At 39.9% G+C, this 21361-nt stretch overlaps 1 protein-coding gene across 1 annotated transcript in view; it reads left to right on the forward strand.

Moving 5' to 3' along the window:
* The window catches only part of A1CF (APOBEC1 complementation factor), a 75195-nt gene extending 74132 nt beyond the window's left edge, over positions 1-1063 (forward strand). The window contains exon 12 of the mRNA XM_081105207.1: positions 828-1063. Coding sequence (XP_080961333.1) covers positions 828-979 — 152 coding nt within the window. The 3' untranslated portion in view covers positions 980-1063. The remainder of the gene's footprint in view (positions 1-827) is intronic.
* The last annotated feature ends 20298 nt before the right edge of the window (positions 1064-21361 follow it).

Below are 21361 nucleotides of genomic sequence, written 5' to 3' on the forward strand. Positions count from 1 at the left end.
GTTCGATTCCAGTCAAGAGCACATGCCTGGGGTTGTGAGCTTGATCCCCAGTAGGGGGTATGCAGGAGGCAGCCAATCAATGATTTTCTCTCATGATTGATCTTTCTATCTCTCTTTCCATCTCGCTTCCTGTCTGAAATCAATAATATGTAAAACCATAATACTAAGGTGACAGCACCCAATGATTTCCTTATAAGTTAAAACTTGGCTTGCAGAAAGGAGGGGGAGGGTGGGGGGGGTGAGGACAGGCATCCTAATACACCAAAGGTAGCTTGATGATAGGGGGAGAAGACGCTATTTGCCCTTCAAGGTTAGTTCTCATTATGGAAAGGCTACTTAGTATTTGCTTTCATGGTGCCATGCTATAAAAACATGCTAAAACTGTAAATATTTATCCTACTGGTCTACCCACGCCCTACACATACTTCCCAGGGGAAAGCAATGTCTTATCATTTCATTAAGGCGGGGCTGGGGAAGCAGGAGAAGCAGACCCAGCGAGCCCCACCCCCCACCCCTGCCTCCTTTATAAATTCTGAGACCCTCTGAAAAAGCTCTAAATCCCACACTTTCCTCCACTAAGCATCCTGTTAAGTTTCTGTTTCGTGGACCCTGTCCCCCGGGTTTCTAATTCTCTCAGAGTGAAGTGATTGTGCCACAGGTGCTGGACCTCCCTCGGAGGAATGCTGCCCCTAAAGGATGAGAACCCCTGAGAGCACCGTTTAAAATGCACAGATGAGAATAGGCACAGATTCCGAAAGGAAGACGGTAAGCCCGAGGGAAGCAAACGGGAATCCCTTTCACGCAGTTTTCTCTGCCTCCTCCTCCAGCATATGCCGTCCCTGGCACAACTGCACCCGTGTCCGCGGCCCAGCTCAAGCAAGCGGTGACCCTCGGACAAGACTTGGCAGCATACACAACGTATGAGCTCTACCCCACTTTCGCAGTGACCGCCCGGGGCGATGCATATGGCGCCTTCTGAAGATATCTCTTTTTTTATTTCATTTTAATAATAAGACACAAAACTCTATCTAGAAGAAATAAACCTCTAACTCAGTCCCCTGATGATCACACGTAATGCTTTTCTTCACGTGATGCCCTTCCTGAGACGATAGTTTCTACTAACTGTGGAATCGCGACAGGAGAATGTGATTCCCAATCCAATCCAAGGTTAAGGAGCCTTTTCTCTAACAGAAGGCTGAAGAGCCACTACCCACAGGTGGCTCTTGCACGGCTGCTGAGTGTCTTGGGAGCACATTTACGAACCCTGACGGAGTGGAGAGAGAGCTTTTAACTGACCTCCCCAGTCAGTAACAACAGAGAGCCAAGTCAACTCCGGAGTCTTAACCCTGGCTTGCACCTGAGTTTTGTGATCCCCAAAGTCACCAAGGGCAGAGGGAAGGTGAGGGGATGCTTTTCAAAACATGCTCTCCATTACCCGCTAAGTGGAGTGTGTGCACAGGCTGAGGCTTGTGAAAAAAAATGTCCAAGGTTTGATGAATCAGCATTTGCAGTTTGAAAATTCCGCCCAGTCACTTTGTCATAGGTCAGCATCTTCCTGTCCCCTGCAATCCCCGGGGACTTCCTGGAAATGGATGTGATATATTGCAGACCTGGTGAAAGCAACCCAGGCCTATGGTTTATTAAACTCATTAGCCCACCTCTTTGCCCCTAGAACTCCTGCCCTTCCCAAGCATCCCCACAAGACAATCATCCTTCCGACCTGAAATGACTTTTTCTTATTTTAAACGTTTGATGTGTCCATATTGATTTATTTTCATTTCAGTCTTATTTTGCTCTTCTCCAATATCTTAAAAAAGGAAATACCACTTATAAACTATCACCTATGATACTTTTAGCTATTTGGCAAATTGGCTGAAAAGTCATTTCAAACAAAGCAAGAAATAAAGATTTACTTCTTTGACCTTTTTGCAATACTCAGGCCACCATCCAGCTTCAGAGACAGTTAAAATAACTTGGTTCAGCCTTGGACTATCTCACGCGCTTATATTGAATCTGCCAGGAAATCCTCTACCTTCCCTTCCTTTTACTTCCAATGAGCATCAGACATCTTCGGCAGAGCTGAGTGCTGTGGCCTTAGAGCCATCACAGGAAAACCTTACCTCGTCACTGCTGATTAGAGGCTGATTCTCCAGACACTCAGCAAGGGTGGGATTTACCAAAAGCCCCTAGAGTCGAGGGCCTCTTCTCCAGAAACATCTGATGGGGAGGAGGATGCTACAAAAGTCAGAATGGAGAGGAGCAGAAGGCCCTACTCATTTGCCATCCTTATACGTGATTGCTTTTTGTTCCAAGCAGAAATAACCTAATTCCAACCACCCAGTACCCATTACTACTTCTCAAGTTTCATCAGTGATTTAAGACACAACAGTACTACAATTTCCATCTTTAAAAATCCCTTGGCCCTTGTAAAATTCTACAGGACTCAAGGGAAAACATAGGTACAAAGGCATAAACAAAATATCAACTCTTGACTGGAATTCTGATTCAAAATCAGGCCAGATTCCAATCAAAATCAGATAAATTCCAAAAACAATTAAAAGTCCTTGTTACCTTTCAGTTCTGTGAACTCCAGTCAGAGGTCAAAGGCCTCGATGTTACAGATGGAATGTTGAAAGGCCTTTGTTTTTCGCTTTGTATGTCCCTTCTCAGACCCCCTAGGACAGTGGTCCCCAAACTTGCCTACACATTGGAAATACCTGGAGGAACTTTCAAAGCCACGATCACACCTCATACCAATTACATCGGAATGTCTGGGGGTCAGTAATTTTGACATCAGTATTGTTTTTTAAAGATAAGGTGATTCCAATTATGCAACTAAGTTTGGGAACTGCTTATTTCCCCCCCCCCCTTTCTATTTCATGTTTGTTAAGTAGAAAAATGCAAGAAAAATTTGTCTAAATTAAAACAAAATAGCCAAATCATACTTTTACATGTATTCATCTTATGAAAGTATGAACTTCAATATAATGCATATTGGCTACAAACTAATTCTTGGGTCAAGCTAATTCTAAAAATGAGAAAGTGAAAAAGTTCTCCTTAAGCAATGTGTAGGTCCAAATTTACACTTCCCCACAGACCAGCTTTTATACTCCATGACAGTAATTGCATTGGGGGTCAGGCAAATTCCTACTCATTTCAAAAAAAATTCCAAGAGCAAGAGTTGTAATTCTCTTTAAAATCTTTAAAAATGAATGGAAAGGGCACTCTATATGTCTAACCACTGCAAAATAGGAGGTTTTATCCAGAGGACTTTTAATTTAATCAAAATGAACAATTAGTAAATATAGGAATCTCTTTATGAGAAAAGTCATTATTCCAGATTAAATTATAAATGTTAAGAGTAAAGACTTAAACATACAATAATACAAAAATATCAAGAAGATTACCACTGGAACCCCATCTCATTACTTTCTTGAGGAAAAAACATAAGTATTCATGATATTTACATCCTGAGGACTGATTTTATTCAAGCAAGTAGATGTGGCTTTATTTTTTGCTGAAATGTTACTTCATTCTAGTAAAAGCCAGAGGATACTTCAAATTCTATCAGAACATATTTATAGAAAGTGTCAATGTGTCTACCATGTCATATGTTTGCATTTACTTTGCCCACGTTAATTAATGTAGACCAGGTCCTGCTATAGTTTCTGAAAATTTAAAAATGGGATTTTGAAAACCAAGTGTAGAACCAAAGGTTTCCTTTGCATGGTGTTTACATTTTTGGCCTTCAGATAGTAGAACCTACTTAATACCTATCATACTTGTGTATCAATATCCATTTTTCAGTTATTTCTTACTTTATTGCTTCCTAGAAATAAATTTTCATAGAAAAAATTAAAATGAGTCAACCAACCAAGCAATAATCACAAAATATCCAAGCAAATAATTTAGAAACATCCAGTACATTAGAACTGGGTTTCTAAATATTGGTCATCAATAGCTTACTGAGAATTAAAATCAGGCAGTGTTACTTAGGAGGAAATGGAACAGCCGTCAGAGTAGATGTCTGTTTTCCTACCTATAAAAATGCTGCTTCTTCTCAAATTGCTGTACTTCTCTACCAACCCATTAGTATAACTAGTAGACCACCTTTAACTGCAATAAAATGTAATTCTCTAGGTGACTAGTTTTCCCCTCCTACCCCTGCCCAAACCTGGTATCATGCCAAACCACGCTATGTTTGTGTAACAGCACCCAAAATTGCTGCTAGAAAGCTACCTCATTTAAAGAAAGTAAGCTGCCAACAGGAGCTAAGAGATTGAAGAATGTCAATCCCACTCAGGGTTGAGCAACGTCTCTTGTCTATCCGGTGTGACAATACATCTGGGTGTGCCAGGACAGTGCTGGCTTACATCCGTTGCCCATGTTATAAATACTTACAGTAGCTCCTCTTACTCTCAAATGCGTCCAGTGTAGATGAGAAATTATACAGGGACCCCTTCATTATGGCCGTTTAAGAAATGTTGTAGAATTGGCTTTATTCTCCCCAAAGCAGACACAGCTTCAACTCAAGATCCCAGCTACTCCTTTTTGGCCGGGGTAGGAGCACAATGATCAGAGAGAGAGATGTGTCATCTTCTCCCCCACGGTTCTCCTCAATCCACTCCCCATCTAGCTGTCCCTCTACCCAGTCTTTGCTGGTCCAACTTTTCCTCCCACTGCCCCTGGGCTACAGGTCCTGAGTTCTGCCATCAGGGACAGAGCTAGCAGCCACAAGGCTAGATTAGGCAGGGGACAAGATGTGAAACAGCTCTTAGGGACATGTTCTTGGCCTGTCACAACCATAGGGCATTAGGAGGTTCATAAACCATTGGCTGGTTCCTTTCTTCTTTGAACCGAGCTATTTATACCCCAAGCCAGAAAGGACTTCCTTCACCTTAAAAAGAAATTTAAAGGACTATGCAAAATTTTTAAAAAGGAAATAAATATAAAGATCCAGAGGAGCTTTAAAACATGAATTTGTCATATTCGCATACTAATTTATGATGTTAATGAGCAGATCCCCATGCTTTTTAATCTACTTGAAAGCATTTTGGTCATTAACTATCTCTGTTTCCTAAATATACTTGTGTTTATAAAATTCAAAATCTATTTCACAAGCCTTACCTATACCTATATTTTTTGGCAATAAGTGATTTGCAACAAAACATACGTACTCTTTTCAAATGTAAATTTTATTTAGGTACTTAACATTTGCTACTATAATTCCTAAGAGATCTTTGGGCGCACAGGCTGCAGATACGTCTATTTAAATCAGCCCATCATGATCACTGATTTAAATATTTATTATAATTATTGGTATTTTTATTCCTATTCCTTTATGAGTTTTTTTCTGACTTTTCTGGCTGCACTATAACCAGAGAGGTTATCCTCTATCTTTTAATGAAAAGCAAACTGTCAGCAAAATGCATTTCTAGTTTCTAGGCATTAGTTTCTTGATTGTTTTCCTTTTTGTTATTATTGACTTTATTTATGTGAAGTTAGTTAGCTGAGGCACCAAAAGAAAGATACAAAAACAGTATTAAAGAGTATGCCTAAAGCACTTATTTTTATACCTTGAGTACAGTGTTTTATAGAACTCTGTGGTCTATCTAAATATACTAAGTAAAATTACAACATTCATTTATTGGGAAACTGATCATTAGCTTGGAAGCAATAAACATAATGGGTACCATGGAATCATAAATCACATGAAATGGGCAATAATACAATATTGTAATGACTAGTGTAATTTGAGGATAGCAAAATGATTACAATTGAATTGTCAAGTACTGTTATAAAGTTTTAAAAACTAATAACCTGAGTTGCTGATTTATTTTTTTCTTTCCTAAAAACTAAACGTTGACTCTTTTTGAGTAAATACTAAATATTAATGACCTATCATTGCGATATCCTTTTGGTGATTTCTTTACATTTCCATCTTGTATAAAAGTCCACTTTGGTGTACTTTCTGAGAGTAGATGTCACTGAATAATTAAATGTATTCTTTTCTAATCAATAAAGAAAATAAGAGGAACACTCAGAAACTAAAAATAAAGAGAAAACATGACTCCAGAAAGGTAAGTGGGCTCTGAGATCAACATTGGCCCTGGTGGAGGAGGGCCGGGTGTGCTGACCCCTGGTGGACTAAGCCAGTGATGGCGAACCTATGACATGTGTGTCAGAAGTAACACACGAACTCATTTTTATGCTTGATTTTTCTTTGTTAAATGGCATTTCAATATATAAAATAAATATCAAAAATATAAGTCTTTGTTTGACTTATGGTTGCAAATATCAAAAAAATTCTATATGTGACATGGCACCAGAGTTAAGTTAGGGTTTTTCAAAATGCTGACACGCCGAGCTCAAAAGGTTCGCCATCACTGGACTAAGCAGAGGTCAGCAAACTACCCCTCGAGCACCAGATTCAGCCACGTGTGTTTTGTTAGCCCTTGAGCTAAGAATGGTTACTATATTTTTAAAGGACTGAGCTAGGATTTCTAGGAATTTTTTATTTAAAAAGTGCTTTAAAAATAAAAGGAATAATTTGTGACAAAGACCAAAGATGTCCCAAAAGCCTAAACACTTGCCATCTGACCCTTTACACAAAGCTTGCCAACCCTGCACTAAGCCAACACCACATATTTGGATTTCTGTTACAGGTAGCACCACACTCCTAGGTGCCAAATTCTGAAGTAGCTAGGATTAGGTTAAGCTGCCAGTGACAGTACCCAAAACACGAGTGGTTTAAATAAATAAGATAGCATTTTATTGTCCCTTGTCTCCCAAATGGCAGATCAGTGCCAGTATTGTGCTTCACAGTGTCATGAACAGAGGGTCTTTCTTCTTGTCACTAAGATGTGAGGTTAAATGAAATAAGGCACATGCTTGATGCCTATGAGTGTTGGCTTCCCTTTACCAACTAAAAGGAAACTGTCAATTTACCTTAGAATTTCTCGAAGTATGGTCACCCATTGAAAGTACAGCTGTGGTAGAGTCCAGTCCACTGACCCCACCTCCTGGTATTCACACCGTATTATCACTTCCCCTTGAGTGCAGGCTGGACCTAGTGGCTCACTTCCAATGAATAAAACGTGGGATGTCCCTTTGAGATTAAATTATAGAAGATTATTTTTTCCACCTTGCTGGGCCTCCTTGCTTGCTCGCTCTGATGAAGCCAGCTGCCACGTTGTGAGCTATGCTATGCAAAGGGCCATATGGCCAGGAGCTGAATGAAGTCAGCTGCCAGCCAACAGCACGTGAGGAACTGAGTCCTGCCGACAACCACGTGATTGGGCTTGGAAATAGAATCCCCCTCAGTAGAGCCTTGACAAGCTGCAGCCTGGGCTGACACAGGGACTGCAGATTCTGAGAGATTTTGCAGCGGAAGACCCTCCTAAATTGTGCCTGCATTCCTGCCCCATCGAAACTGTGAGATAAGTGTTGTTCTTTTCAGATGCTATGCTTCAGGATAGTTTGTCATGAAGCAATAGATAACTAATACAACAGTGAAACCTTATAAAGTTACAGTGAATACAAATGTGTGTGTCATCTGAGAGTCACTGAAGCTGTTATGCAAAATCGGGAAAACCAATTCAATTTTTAATTTTATAAATAACTTGCTGTTGTTAGTATACGGGATCATATGCCCAATACAATAAAGTAAATAAATTATTTTAGAAAGAGAAAGTGAGAGTGGGCAGGGTAGAAAAGGAAAGGAAGAGAAGGGAAGATATTAACTTACTTCTATTTCCCCTCTTTCCAGCAGGTCCCTCTGTCTATCACTGCTTCAATAAAGAGATTCCATGCAAGCCTTTCTGTCTGTGGTTTTCCAAAAGCTTTAGCAATTCAAAGAATTTATAGGGTTTGTGTGTGTGTGGGGGGAGGGGGGGGGGCGGGGAGTAAAAGACTGGGAGTAGAGTGATCTGCAGTAGAGACAGAGTATCATGGAGAAGCAAGGGAGAAAATGCATGCCTTTGTCCCCAAAATAGAATGGGGACAGGGAGAGAGAAAAGGAAGAGATGGATAAAAAAAGAACATAGGGAATCTGGATCCTGCTTCCCAGCAGCATCAACCGTAAGGTATCAAGCCCTCGAGGAAGAATGGCTGTAGAGTGAGTTCAGGCAGCCTTGAATACATGCTCATGCCCCCAAGAAGCAGGGACTTCTCAAAGGAAATGAAAGGGGCTCCAGGGACAGAGGCATTGGCCTTCTCAGAAGTTATCTCTGTCACCCATGAGTGAGGACCTGCTCCTCCATTCCCACTTCTCTGTAGGATGCCAACGACTGCAGCACAACCTCCGAAATGAGAGGCTGAATCTCGGCAAGGTTTTGTTTTCACCTGTCCCGCAAGATGAGAGCTTCGTCATGAATCAAGTTGAGTTATAGAACAATCAAGTGTGGTTGCTTTTTTCATGCTGATTTGTGGATGGAGACCTGTAACGCTAGCATTCAAGGTCCACTTCATTATTGTTCTTCTAAATCCCATGCTGCCTCCCAGACTGGCTAAGAGCACAAGCTTTGGAGCCATTCAGAACTGAGTTCACTCTTCCAATTACTAATGGTTGGGAACTTGGAAAAAAATAATTAAACTGTTTCCTCATTTATTTAAGAGAAATAAAATCTCTCTTTTTTTTTAAAGAGAAATGAAATCTTACCATTTGCAACAACATCGATGGACCTAGAGGGTAATATGCTAAGTGAAATAAATCAGACAAAGAAAGACAAATACTATATGAGTTCACTTGTATGTAAAATCTAAAAAAGAGCCCGGCTAGCTCAGTCGGTAGAGCATGAGACCCTTAAAATCTAAAAAAGAAAATAAATGAACAAACAAAACAAACAAATATAGACACAGGGTGCATTTTAATGGTTGTAGGTGGGTGGGCGGTTAGAGGACTATGAAACAAAGGTGAAGGGTTGTAGCAAATTGGCAGTTACAAAATAGTCATGGGGATGTGAAGTACAGTGTAGGGAATATGGTGAGCAATAGTATAACTATGTGTGGTGTCAGGGGGTACTAGACTTATTGAGGCAATCACTTCATAAGTTATAGAAATGTCTAACCACTATACTGTACATCTGAAACTAATATTGAATGTCAACTGTAATTAGGAAAAAAGATTAAATAGACTTTAAGGAGACTTCCAGGAAGCTTTCTTAAGAATCTTCAAAATGTATATCAACTAAAGAGATAAGTATAGCTCACCCTCCACATTTCCAGTCCCCAGGAAAGGGACCACATCGTCCCCCATATATACAGGCTCTAATAACAAGTGCCTTATGCAGTAAAGTGTTTTCAAGGGAAACCTGATTTACTCTTATCTCAGTAAGCCCTACAGGCGTGCAAATCTGCCAACATAATCCCAGAAAATAACCTTCTGTTGTTCTGATGAGAACACAACCAGGGAAATCTGTTTGAGAGATAATTACCCTCTCTGACCTGTTCTTTCCAAAGGCAGTGGGTAGAGTGTGAGCAATAATAGCCCACATCCTCCATCTGGCAGCTATGAAAATTTAAACTCGTGTGTGTGTGTGTGTGTGTGTGTGTGTGTGTGTGTGTCCGGTTACATTATAACTTAGTACTCAGGGTGAGCTCTCTTGGCTTGCTTTTTCTGATAAGAGCTGGGATAAATCATGACCCTTGGCTTGTCTCACTGATTTCCTGTTATAGGTTGTGGACTTTATTGTTAGTCTAATGTGTCTCTGCTAAGTGCCTTGGGAAACCTGTTCCAGTGTTCACCGTAGTCCCATCTGCCAACCAAATTCACGTGATAAAACATTAATGACATTAAACACCCAACCTACTGCTGAGGCTGGTGATTGGACAGAGCTCAGGGGTGAGCCACAGTCAGATATGAGCCTTCTCATCTGTTTCTGCATAGTAGACATTTCCTAAAGGTGTGTAATCTTCGTGTATCTTTGAGGTGCTTGCTCAACCTAGGAGTCAAGTGACCTGAGTTCTAGTCCCAGATTTACTACCAACTTAACCTGTGTCCTTGGTCCAACCATTTAAGGTGTCTGAGTAGTTGGTCTCCTCTTCTGTAGATGAAATCAGGTGCCCCACATACTATTGCCCACCAGGTGAGTAACCCAAGTGAGGAAAAGGCCCAAACAGTGCTCTACAGAGTAGGTAGGACACAGTGCAATGGCCCATCTGCCTAAATGCATTCAAGTTCCATTATAACGGAAAAAAGTAAAATGTGTGCAAAACAAATTTGGCCATGGCCTGCAGTTTTCAAACTCTGGTTCAAACTCTGAACCTCAAAGATCGCTGAGATCCAACCTAGCTCGAAGAGCCCAAGATCGTCCAAGCCAAGGGCACTGGACAGTGAACGCGTGGTAGCTTAGATCAAGTGTGACATCCAGTGGCCTCTCTGGCTAATAACACTTAGAGACTTTCACATAGCCTGGGAATCCTGACCTCTTACGCACGCAATCTTGCTAGAAAGATTTCAGTTGAAGAAAGGGAGTTGAAACTAACAAGCATTCTCCATTGGACTGCAGGCACTGTGAGAGGAACTTGTTCGTATTTCCCACCCACACTCCACAGTCACTGTCAGACCGATATTATTATCGACCAAAATGGATAAGGCACAGCGGTTAACTAACTTACCAGCTAATTCGCCCAGCTTGCAAGTAAGAAGCTGTAAATACAGTCTGACTCCTGAACCCATACTCCATCTATCATGGACTTCAAAGACCATGTTTCCAAATTTCTATTTTCCAAATATGGAAATTGGTCTGAGGAAGGTTAAGTGATGCCAAAAAGTTAACAAGCTAGGGAAAGGGCTGAGGCTGGAATTCAAGTCTCAAAGAAGATGTACCAATTACTTTTTCCATAATTAAATTTCCCTAATGTAAATCTTCTTTACCCCCAACAAGGCCTCTGAAACACAAACTCTGATAACAGACACCCTTTGCTTTACTTCAAAGAAAAGCCCCACTCTGACAATTGGAAGATTAGAAATGAGCTTACTAACTGCTTTATACAAGAGTTTGCTGCAGAAAGAAGACAAATGAAGAAACAATAATAATAAACTTGAATGTGTAGGTAGTACCATTAGTACAGCGGCAAAAAATCTGACACACTTTAAGCTCCAAAGGTTTCACTCTTTACAACCTGACATAATAGTTAATGTCCATAATGATGACTCTGAGTCACTAAGAGCAATTAAATTATTCTTAGCATTCTATGTTTAACCAAGTAAAGAAATACGTATTCTAACGTAGAAAGATTGAACATCCCAAATAATAAGAGTGAACCTTTTCTGGGCAGTTAAACATCTTATCTCAAAGACTGGCTTTGTTTTGCCACATTCGAACCCCTAAACACAATCTATGGCATAGTCAGATGACATTTCCTACCTGGCCAGAAATTCTTCTGCTGTTAGACTCTGGTTTATGCTACAATATGGTGGCACTGCTCTCAGATAAGAACTAGTTCCAATGCCCTCTGCCTGTTTTGTCCTGATAGAACCTAGTCCAGGGGTGGGCAACCTTTTTGTGAGTGCATGCCAGAACCAGCAAAATCTCTGACTCAAAATTCTTCTGCATGCCAACCCTAATTTTTTGAGAGCATGTTATGCCTACTTGATATCTCTTAAGGTGTACGTATGTGAAGAACCTTAAAGAAATAATAAAATTCATTCGAATGACAAAAACACAGTATATGATGATGAAAAATACATTTATTTTTTAATATATACATGTACACTGATAGTCCGACAGAAAACTTTATGACTCTGTTTGATATTATCAGTGGGACTTTTGCTGCTGCATCACTGATGACAGAGATTTACATCAGGTTTATATTTCGTGACCTTCAGAGATATGCACGAGCTACTACTTTCATCCATCAGGCTACTCCTATTACGAGACTTAACAAAATTCATCACTGAGAACAAAGATTCACAAGCGTATGTGGATGAAAACATGGAGGGTAACGCTGTTGCCAAGTTTTTTAAACAGAAAAAATTTTCTGGAATGGCATTCCAAGTCCTCAATAGTTCGTTTTCGACACTTCTCCCTGATACTCCTGTCTCTAATCGCTTTTTTTTCAATGTTTTCCAAGTCAACTCTAAGGTCAATAAATTTCTGCTTCCAAATTGAGCTACTCTGAAATTCAATCAACTGCATTTCAAAGTCAGCCATGTCTATGGTCTTTAAGATAACTTGTTATGTAAAATTATTTATCTAAGATGCACCTACACTGAATTTATCTGAAAAATAAAAAAAGTCGATATTAAGAAAAAAAATTGTAAATGGAAGATTATAAGACAGGGTTTCGCGTGCCAGCAAAAGTTACTGGCGTGCCATGTTTGGCACGTGTGCCAGGGGTTGCCCACCCCTGACCTAGTCCCTGGCTCAAAACAGAGGCTCAAAACAGAGTCACATTCAAGAAATAATTAATAAGGAATCCCACTCTTTATATTTCCCAAAAGACTTTGAAGGGGATTCAATTATAAAGTCTACAGTGACCTTGGTCAAAAATATCACTTATCCTCTCTATTTTTCTCACACACTGCATCTTCCCTGGGACTTACCTCTTTAAAACCCTTGGGAAAAGCTTTCTCTGCTTCTCTACCAATCATGCCTTATCTTCCGCCTCAGGTTTCTCCCCCACATCAACCTCCTTTCCTGTCTCCTTTGTCTTCCTTGCCATTCCCACTTGTCAAAGCTAGTTTCTGCTTTAGGGTTCAACTACAAGGCAATAAAAGCTCCCCTTCAAAGAACTTCTTGATCCTCTCATTGAAAATAAATTTCTTCTTCTATTGCATGACAATTGCATTTTCAGTTCACACCTCATTTATGCTCTCATGCTGCTTTCTCTCAATTATGCCCCACATTTCAATTATCCTTCCCATAGCTCAATCTCCCCTTAGAATCTGAGATCCTCGAGAGAAAGAACTGTATCTCTTGTTCTGTTTTGCACAGAGTAGTTAAACAAGAACTACTGATGAATTGTTGAATATTGATAATTTGTTGTATCAAATTCAGCATTTCAGAGAAACTCACAGAAATCTCCAGTAATTGTTTTACTTGCAATATTTTTCATTGAATACCTCTAGAAAATGAGCTCATTCACTTTGCTAACTTACTATATCATTGAATTCCTAAAAATGCTCTTTGAAGATTTGGGGGTCTTTATTCATTCAACAAATATTTTCTGAGCACTAAATGGTTCTAAGTGTTGAAGATTCCATAGTAAACTAAAGTTGTTTCTTTTTTTCTTTTCTTTTTTGTCACTACATAAGCCTACCATGTATAACTTTGGGCTTCAAGTTTATGAACTAATATTCAAACAACATACCAGCTTTTCTTGAATGAAATGCAGAGAAAAGGTTGTGGTATATTGGTATTTCTGGGAAGTTAGATTCTAGTTAACCAAGATTTTGCCATGTCTGTTATCAAACAGAATGGAGCTAGCATTTCTGGAGCATGTATTGTACTTAGATTATTTGCTAAATGGTTGCATTCATCTTTTTTTATTTATTTATAGCCACCCTATGAGGTGCTTGCTAGTTTTGGTTTGTAGGTATTAAACTGATCTTTATTGAAGAAAACTGTTTAAAGACACACCTGATAAGTTCCACAGGAGATCTGGACCACAATTAATGTAAAAGATTTTTTTTCCCTCAAAACTGCCTCTCAACCAGAAAGCCCCCAACAGGACCACCTTCAGAAGTAAAATATTCCTCTGTTAAATTAAACAAGGAGGCTATGAGAATGAGTTGGCAGCATATGTAAGCAAGCAAACTGAAATCTAAACCTGTAAATGCCTCCAGGTTGCCAAATCAAATTCCAAGGACAGCCAATCACAAACAGCCAACTAAGCTTTGCGCTCCAGCCAACCAAATACTTGTCTTTCATTGTTTCCACACCTTCTCTACGTAAGTTTTTCCCCTGGTCTTTCCTAACCACTTCCAGTTTGGTGCAGCCCAATTCCAATAGATTTTTGCTCAAATAAACTGTTAAAAGGTTTCATATACTTCAGTTTAGCTTTGAATGTCTCTCATTTAAATCAGGAAAGACTTGATTATCTAGAAAAATGAAAATAATCCCATGTGAATCCAGTAATTTTGTTCAAATCTCTCCTTATTTTCGCCTTTCTCCTAAGACATATATCTGTAATTTCCTCTGATGGGAAGAAATGCCCACTCGGGCCCCTTTACCTTGTTGTTTAATTGGGAGAGGGCACCGTGTTTGGCCAGTTAGAAAAAATAAAAAGTCATTTCTAGCACAAAACCCAGCTTTCTATTAACCCATTGTAGTGTCCATTTCACAAGTACACTCCATGCCAGCTAGGAATGTAAGACTGCTGTGATTAATTTCATGATTCTCTCCACCTCTGCCTAAGTGACAGCAGTTGCCTGGCTAATAATTTGGAGCCCAAAGTGGAAGCACTTGTGGATATCACCAACACACGAAAAGCAAGCATTACTTGTGTCATCAAATCGTGTTACGTGTATTTATATAGATAACCTTAAACTCGTATCAGGGTCACTTTGCATAATCGTTGCAAGCCACAGCATCTCCCGTGCTATTACCAGGACACTATTTGCAAAGGGCTTTGAAAAAAATAAATGAAGAGAAATTTGCTATTTCTGCAAAGGCTTCTGAGATGCCTTGATCTCAGTCCGGCAGAACCATTTGACATTTCCTAAATGTGTTTTGAGATTTGTCCCTGCCCCATCTTGTCCTTGAATTCTCCTGGGAAACGCTTCACAGCCCCCTCCTGGGCTTTTCCCAGTGCACTGTGAGTTCTTCCCCGATCTACCTTCCCCTGGAGGCTGCAAGTTTGGGAATGTTTTGATCATCATTTTACAAATACGTTTATCCTGTGTTTCATTGGCTGCCTAACCAGTAACCAGGAGCTTAATGAATATTTGGGAGATGAAATAAAATATACAAGGATTAATTTGGCTTTGGATGGTAGCAGGAGGTAGGAATAGCTCTAAATTTCAAACTCCTAGAAAGAAAACCTGGGGGGAGGGGGGGGTGGTGTTGATGTGTATGAATGAGATTTTTCTCTGCCTGATGAAGACCATAAAAGGAAATAATCTAGAAAAGAACAGGGAAGTGACCCTGTCTATGATGTAGACCTTGAATATCTTACAATTTTGTATTTCAATTATATTTAATGCATCTGGATTAATCCAGTGGAAGTAACTGTGGTGGTAGCCACACATTTCAAGTCTATAAGTATGTCAGAGAATTCACAGAACACTCCTGAGCTTATGATTTCTAAGATAGCACTGCAAGAGCCAGCAAAGTTATATGCTGTTATAGGAGACTCTTAATAAATATTTGTGAAATAAATAAAGAGAAACAGGGTATACATCCTACAATATTTCCAAATGCAATCGGTAGACTCAAAAAAATACCAAAACAGGTTCTAGAGCCACCAATTTTGTTTTGTCTAGCTACCATTATTATGCCCTTTCTGTGTGCCAACCTGCATTGTATGCATTTGATATGTTTTACTCTGTTTAAGCCTTACAGCTTGCCTATGAGATAGTTACTATGAAGCTCTTGATTTAAGATGTAATCACTAAGGTTAGAGGAATTACCTTGCCAATGATTGAATAGCTAAATAAGTGGCACAACCTAGTTTAAAGCCCTGGCACCTTGGCTCCAGAACTGAGGCAGTTCATCACTGTGGAGGCCATGGAGGGTGCCACTCAGACCTTTAAGAGAACCTACCACAGTGAGAATAGTTGGATCTACCATGTTATTCATGACAAGGCCACACTTCCCCTAGGCTGTTCCCATATGATGGCTGAGCACAGCAGAGGTAATAGAACGGAGATATTATTGCCCAACACGGGACTGCTCCATCAAGCAACCATTGCTCAGAGACCCCCTTAGCCTGACCCAGGGTATCTCAACACTGCTGTGGAGTGAGGATCTTCCTATCCAGCCATTCCTTCCTCCCTCTCCTTTCAGTCTGAAGGTTCTTCAACTTGTTTCTGCTCCCTCTCCCAACATCCTAAAGAGGTACTTTCGCCAATAAATCTCTTCCATGTGTAATCTCATCTTGGCATCTGCTTCTTGGAAAACAGTGGTGATACCAGAAGTGATCCAAGAAAAGGGGCAGTGTTATGAGGTGTCAGGACTGGTTCACTCACCATCCAACTAGCAAGGACAACTCCGTCCTAAATGGAATTTTAGGGCACAGATAGTCTCTGGCATAGATGGCAGCCCAATTGTTGAAGATTTCACTAGTGTTGACCTGGGGAAATGTCCTTGCCAGTAGGATGAATCAGATATGTGAAATATGTTTGGGCGGGGGGGGGGGGTTCCTACAAAGAGAATTGGTTAGTCTTTGCTAAGTTGTATTAATGCTCCATAGAAGAATAACGTGACCCTGAGGGTAGTGGACAGACAGCTACAGGCTAAGTGAGAGAACCAGGGGACTTCTTTTGTAGCTTATCTCTTGCAGTGGAAAAGCAAACACAGCTGTGGACCACATTCAGAATTTGACAGAGCTGCAGAACTCCAAAAATATTTCAATAATAAATAAAACAGGGTTGGTGGTTCTAAAACTGGTTCTCAGCTTCTCTTTGAGTCTGCCTATTGCTAATAGAAATTTTGTAGGGTTTTATTCCTTTCCATTTCGTTAATATTTATTGATTCTACTATGCACAGCACATAACCTTGCTGACTCTTGTAGTGTTATCCTTGTATTCATATAGTTACACTTAAATAGTCAAAACAAGTCAGTTGAGCTAAACCAAGGGCTCGGTTGGGAACATATGGAACCCTAGAACATGGAATAGGGACATGTGAATAGATGCCCCAAGGATTTTTATTCTGCAGACACCCAGAGCTTGTGGAGTGGCCCACTCCTCCCCAGGGAGAACTAGCACTTCCCCTATGTGGGAAGACACCGTAGAAGCTTCTCCACAAGGCAGGACAGATGTCTCCCTAAGGTGATGCTCCCATCTCTGCTCCTGACTGCCTAACCAATAGGTAGGGTTAAATCCATCATAACTCAGCTTGGGGCTTGCTGGGCTTGAAGAGAGCGGAAAGAGATTATACCCCTGGATGAGAAAACAAGACCCTTACATATGCTGTCTACAAGAGACTCACTTGAAATGGAAAGACACACACAGACTGAAAGTAAAGAGATGGAAAAAGATATTTCATGAAAATGGAAACAACCAAACAAAAAGCTGGGATAGCAATGCTTATACCAGACAAAATGGACTTTAAAACAAAGGCTATATAATAAAGGACTTCTAATTTGGGTCCCTGGAGGGAAGGGAGGGACCACTACCTAGATTTAAACCAAGCACACAATTGCAAAGGAATATAATACACACATATCATTTACATAATACAAGTTTACTTTCATGATGTTCCATAATTGTATTTCTAATCCACATAAAATGTCTAAGCTTTTCTTCTGTCTCTCAAACATTTTAAGTTGACCTTCTTTTAATCCACTACTTGAAGAAGTGGGGGAAATCCAAAATATTTTCTACAACACGAGTCAGACACTCAGGATTCTTTTAACACTTTAATAAATCTTGTCAGCTGTTTTCCTATGTGGTTGCCTCTGTTGACTTTTATAGACTCATAGCTATTTAGAAGGAGAGAATGAAGATATTCAGGATCTGATTTGGTCTTGATTCAGCCTGAACAACAGAGTATTCCCTTCCTTTTGGCATGTGAAGAAACTGAAAGCGAGGGATGGAGCCAGGATCCAGAGCCCATCTTGTCCTGCCTCTATCCTACAGGCCTGATCTCATCCAACTTTCACACATAAAGTACCCAAAATAGTCTGCCTAAAAATAGCAACTGGTCATGTGACCTTCTTTAATAGGTACAATTCTGTGATTCCTCCAGGAGAGTGCCTATGAAAACTGAACCTCAGAGAATTAGACTTTAAATTCTGTTTCCATGGCTAAGAAACCCAATACCTAGCACAGATCTGGGGAAGGACTAGAGCAGATGCTTGTTATGCAAATTAAGAATTCCCTAGAGACATCCATAACAAGGTGAAAACTTTGGAAGTAGTTGCGTTTTCAGAAGTGACAAAGTCCACCTATCACATGCAGGCCACAATTCCTAACCTCCAGGAGAAGCAAATCACTTGCTTCCACAAGAGGAGTCTTTAAAACTTCTCTAGCCCTAGCTGGTTTGGCTCAGTAGAAAGAGCATTGGCCTGCAGACTGAATGGCCCTGGGTTCGATTTCGGTCAAGGGCATATACTTTGGTTGCAGACTCATTCCCCAGCCCTGGCCGGGGCGTGTACAAAGGCAACCAATTGATGTGTCTCTCTCACATCAATGTTTCTCTCTCTGTCTCTCTCTCCCTCCCACTCTCTCTAAAAGTCAATGGAAAAATATCCTCGGGCGAGGATTAACAAAAAAATAAAGTGTCTCTATCCTAGGAAAAGATCAACTAAAATGGGGGTTCTTGTGATCACCCCTGCACCCCACCTTGCCATGCAGAAGACCCTGTGCTCAGCCATGTGCACGCTAAACACCCTGTCGAGAGGCTATGGGGTACAGTTGGGAACATCATGTGCTTAAGAATCAGGCTGGGTTTTCATTCTAGCACCGCCACTTTCTAACTATATGTATTGCAGAAGTTGCTTCAACTCTCATCTCCTTCCTCTGTAAAAGCACAAGGCAGTAACGAAGCATAAACCAGTTAATATACATGAAGCAGCTAGCACTGTGCCTGGCATTAAGAGACCAATATTTGAAATGCCTTAAAATAAATAAGCTGTGTTCAACTAAATTTAGGAAGCATCGAATTAGACAAAGTTAAACACATTTCTTGTCTTAAGAGTGTCTAAAAAACCCCTATTATCCTAGTGTGCCTTGTGAGAGAGGGATTGAGTATATAGTAGTTCCCAAACTGATTGGATCGTGGAACATTTTTTATGGCATAAAGTATAAACAGCACTGGGAATACCAATTTGAGGCAAAACCTAACAGACCTTAACAAACGTTTCTTGCCTCCCTTCTCCCACCCAGATTTTTTGCTTTGGTCCCTGTGGCTACAAGGACATCAGAAGCAGACTTTGGGGTTTTGAGATTTTATAAAATACTAACTTAAAAAAAGGAAACAAGTGATTCAACATGTATTGACAACATCCTCATGATTGTTGTTTATATTGAATTAAAAACGGTGTGAGACTTTCTCAAAAGGGTTCACCTATCAAAATATAAGTGCAGCTAAAAAAAGAAATTAAAATATGTGATCTTAAGAAGTAAAAGATTTCCTCTTACTGTCATCTGGCATCTTTTTAATGTCTTTGTATTATTTCCTGTCCGATTCAGTAGATGGCACTGCAGAGTTAACATAGAGAAAATTCGATGGAGTGAATGTGTGAATGTAGATTCACCCTGGGGTGACTAGCCTGCCTTTTTTTTTTTTTTTTTTTTTTTTTTTTACCCTCTTTAGTATTTGATGTTGTCTAAATGTCTAAAAGCCAAAAGGGGAGCTTGAATAATTTGCTAGATGAGAAATTTTTTCTGACCCTCCTGGAAACTACCTGTATATCTTATGTCTTTGAAAAAGAGCATTTATAGAATCCCATAGATCTGGAAAGGCAAATATAGGGCCATCATTTAGCCACTAGCCCAGACCCCACCCATATCAGACAATGTTAATCAATCAGATCATACTTTCCCACAGGACCCAGATGCCACCTCTCAAGCCTTTCCCATCTACTTCTCCAAGCAGCTACTACAATCTGTCAACACTGACACCAAATAAGTGCCATAGAATTCAGAGATTTTCAAGATCAAATCCTAGATATGACTCAGGGTTATTAAGAAACTGATCCAAATGCTTCCCAGATGCTTTATGACAGAACCAGGATAGGGATCCAAGCTTCCTGACTCTCACTCAAATATCACATGATCTCATCATTTATGGAATATAACTAACAACATAAACTGATGAACAAAAACAGATCCAGAGACAGAGAAGCATCGATCAGACCGTCAAACCTCAGAGGGACGGTAGGGGAGGGTGGGGGTAAGGGGAAGAGATCAACCAAAGGACGTGTATGCATGCATATAAGCCTAACCAATGGACACAGACAACAGGGGGGAGAGGGGATGAGTGGGGGGGAGCAATGGGGCAATAAGGACTCATATGTTAATACCTTAATCAATAAAGAAAAAAATTAACAAGATAGTTTCCTCTCTAACTAAAGTACATGGTATGCTAAACTTTTACATATGTAATAACAAAGTCATCAGATGAAGCAATAGACTACATGTAACCCCCCCCCCCAAAAAAATGGGCAGGGTATCTGAACAGACATTTTTCCAAAGAAGACACACATCTTGCTAACAGGGCTATAAAAAGTGCTCACCATCACTAACCATCAGGGAAAGGCAAATCAAAACCACAACGAGATATCACCTCATACCTGTTAGAAAGGTCATTATCAAAAAGACAAGTGTTGGTAAGGATGTGGGGAAAAAGGGAACCTTTGTGCACTGTTGGTGGGAATCTAATTAAGTAGTCATTTATTTAACCATAAGTGAGTCACTCACAGAGAAAAAAACCTCAGTTACTCTTTTTTTGCAATGCTTTCTACTAGTACAACATGAATATAACCTTTTTTTTGCCTTAATTTAAAACTGGCACTACCAAATTTTTGAAGTATATCATGATTTCTTTCTGGCTTTGCCTCCATGTAAACAGAAAGATGGATTCTACACTGACATGTCCTATAATTGCTGCAGAGCTTATAATATTTACATAATAAATTGGAGAGGAAAAAAATAGCTCAGTTCAATTGGACCTGAGAATAAATATGCATAATTACATTTGTCCTGATTCTGTCATCTTATAAATATATAATTGATATTCATGATCTTGCCCATAAGCCATAAAAGATCAATTTCCAAAATTAATAGAATGTTCATTCTCCATAAAATCTTAGAGCTTCATTGTAGCTGATTCACTTGGCTTTTTATAATATGTAAATTAAGTTCAGAGTTTACTATAGTCCTTGACAGCGATAGATGGCAGTTATAGGCAACCAATGATAGATGAGAACAGTTGCCATAAAGTGACCATGTTATTTAGGAGAGTAAAGTACAGACATAATTACTATGTCCTCTAAACTGGAAAGCACCCAAGAACCTCTTTGGCAGATGCCTAAAGCGGTGAAAATTAATCCATTGGTCAGCATATTCATTTCCCAAGGCTTCCATAACAAAATCCCAAACACGGGGTGCCTTAAACAACAGTAACACTTATATTGGCTCATAGAACTGGAGGCTAGATGTCTAAGATCAAGTGTTGACATCCCAAACTAGATTTACTATCATCCATCTGAAATTCTCTTCTTTGTTTGGCTCTTGTTTATACTGGGGGCC

This window comes from Myotis nattereri, assembly GCF_964212035.1.
Source record: "Myotis nattereri genome assembly, chromosome: 13".
In the NCBI taxonomy this organism is placed as follows: domain Eukaryota; kingdom Metazoa; phylum Chordata; class Mammalia; order Chiroptera; family Vespertilionidae; genus Myotis; species Myotis nattereri.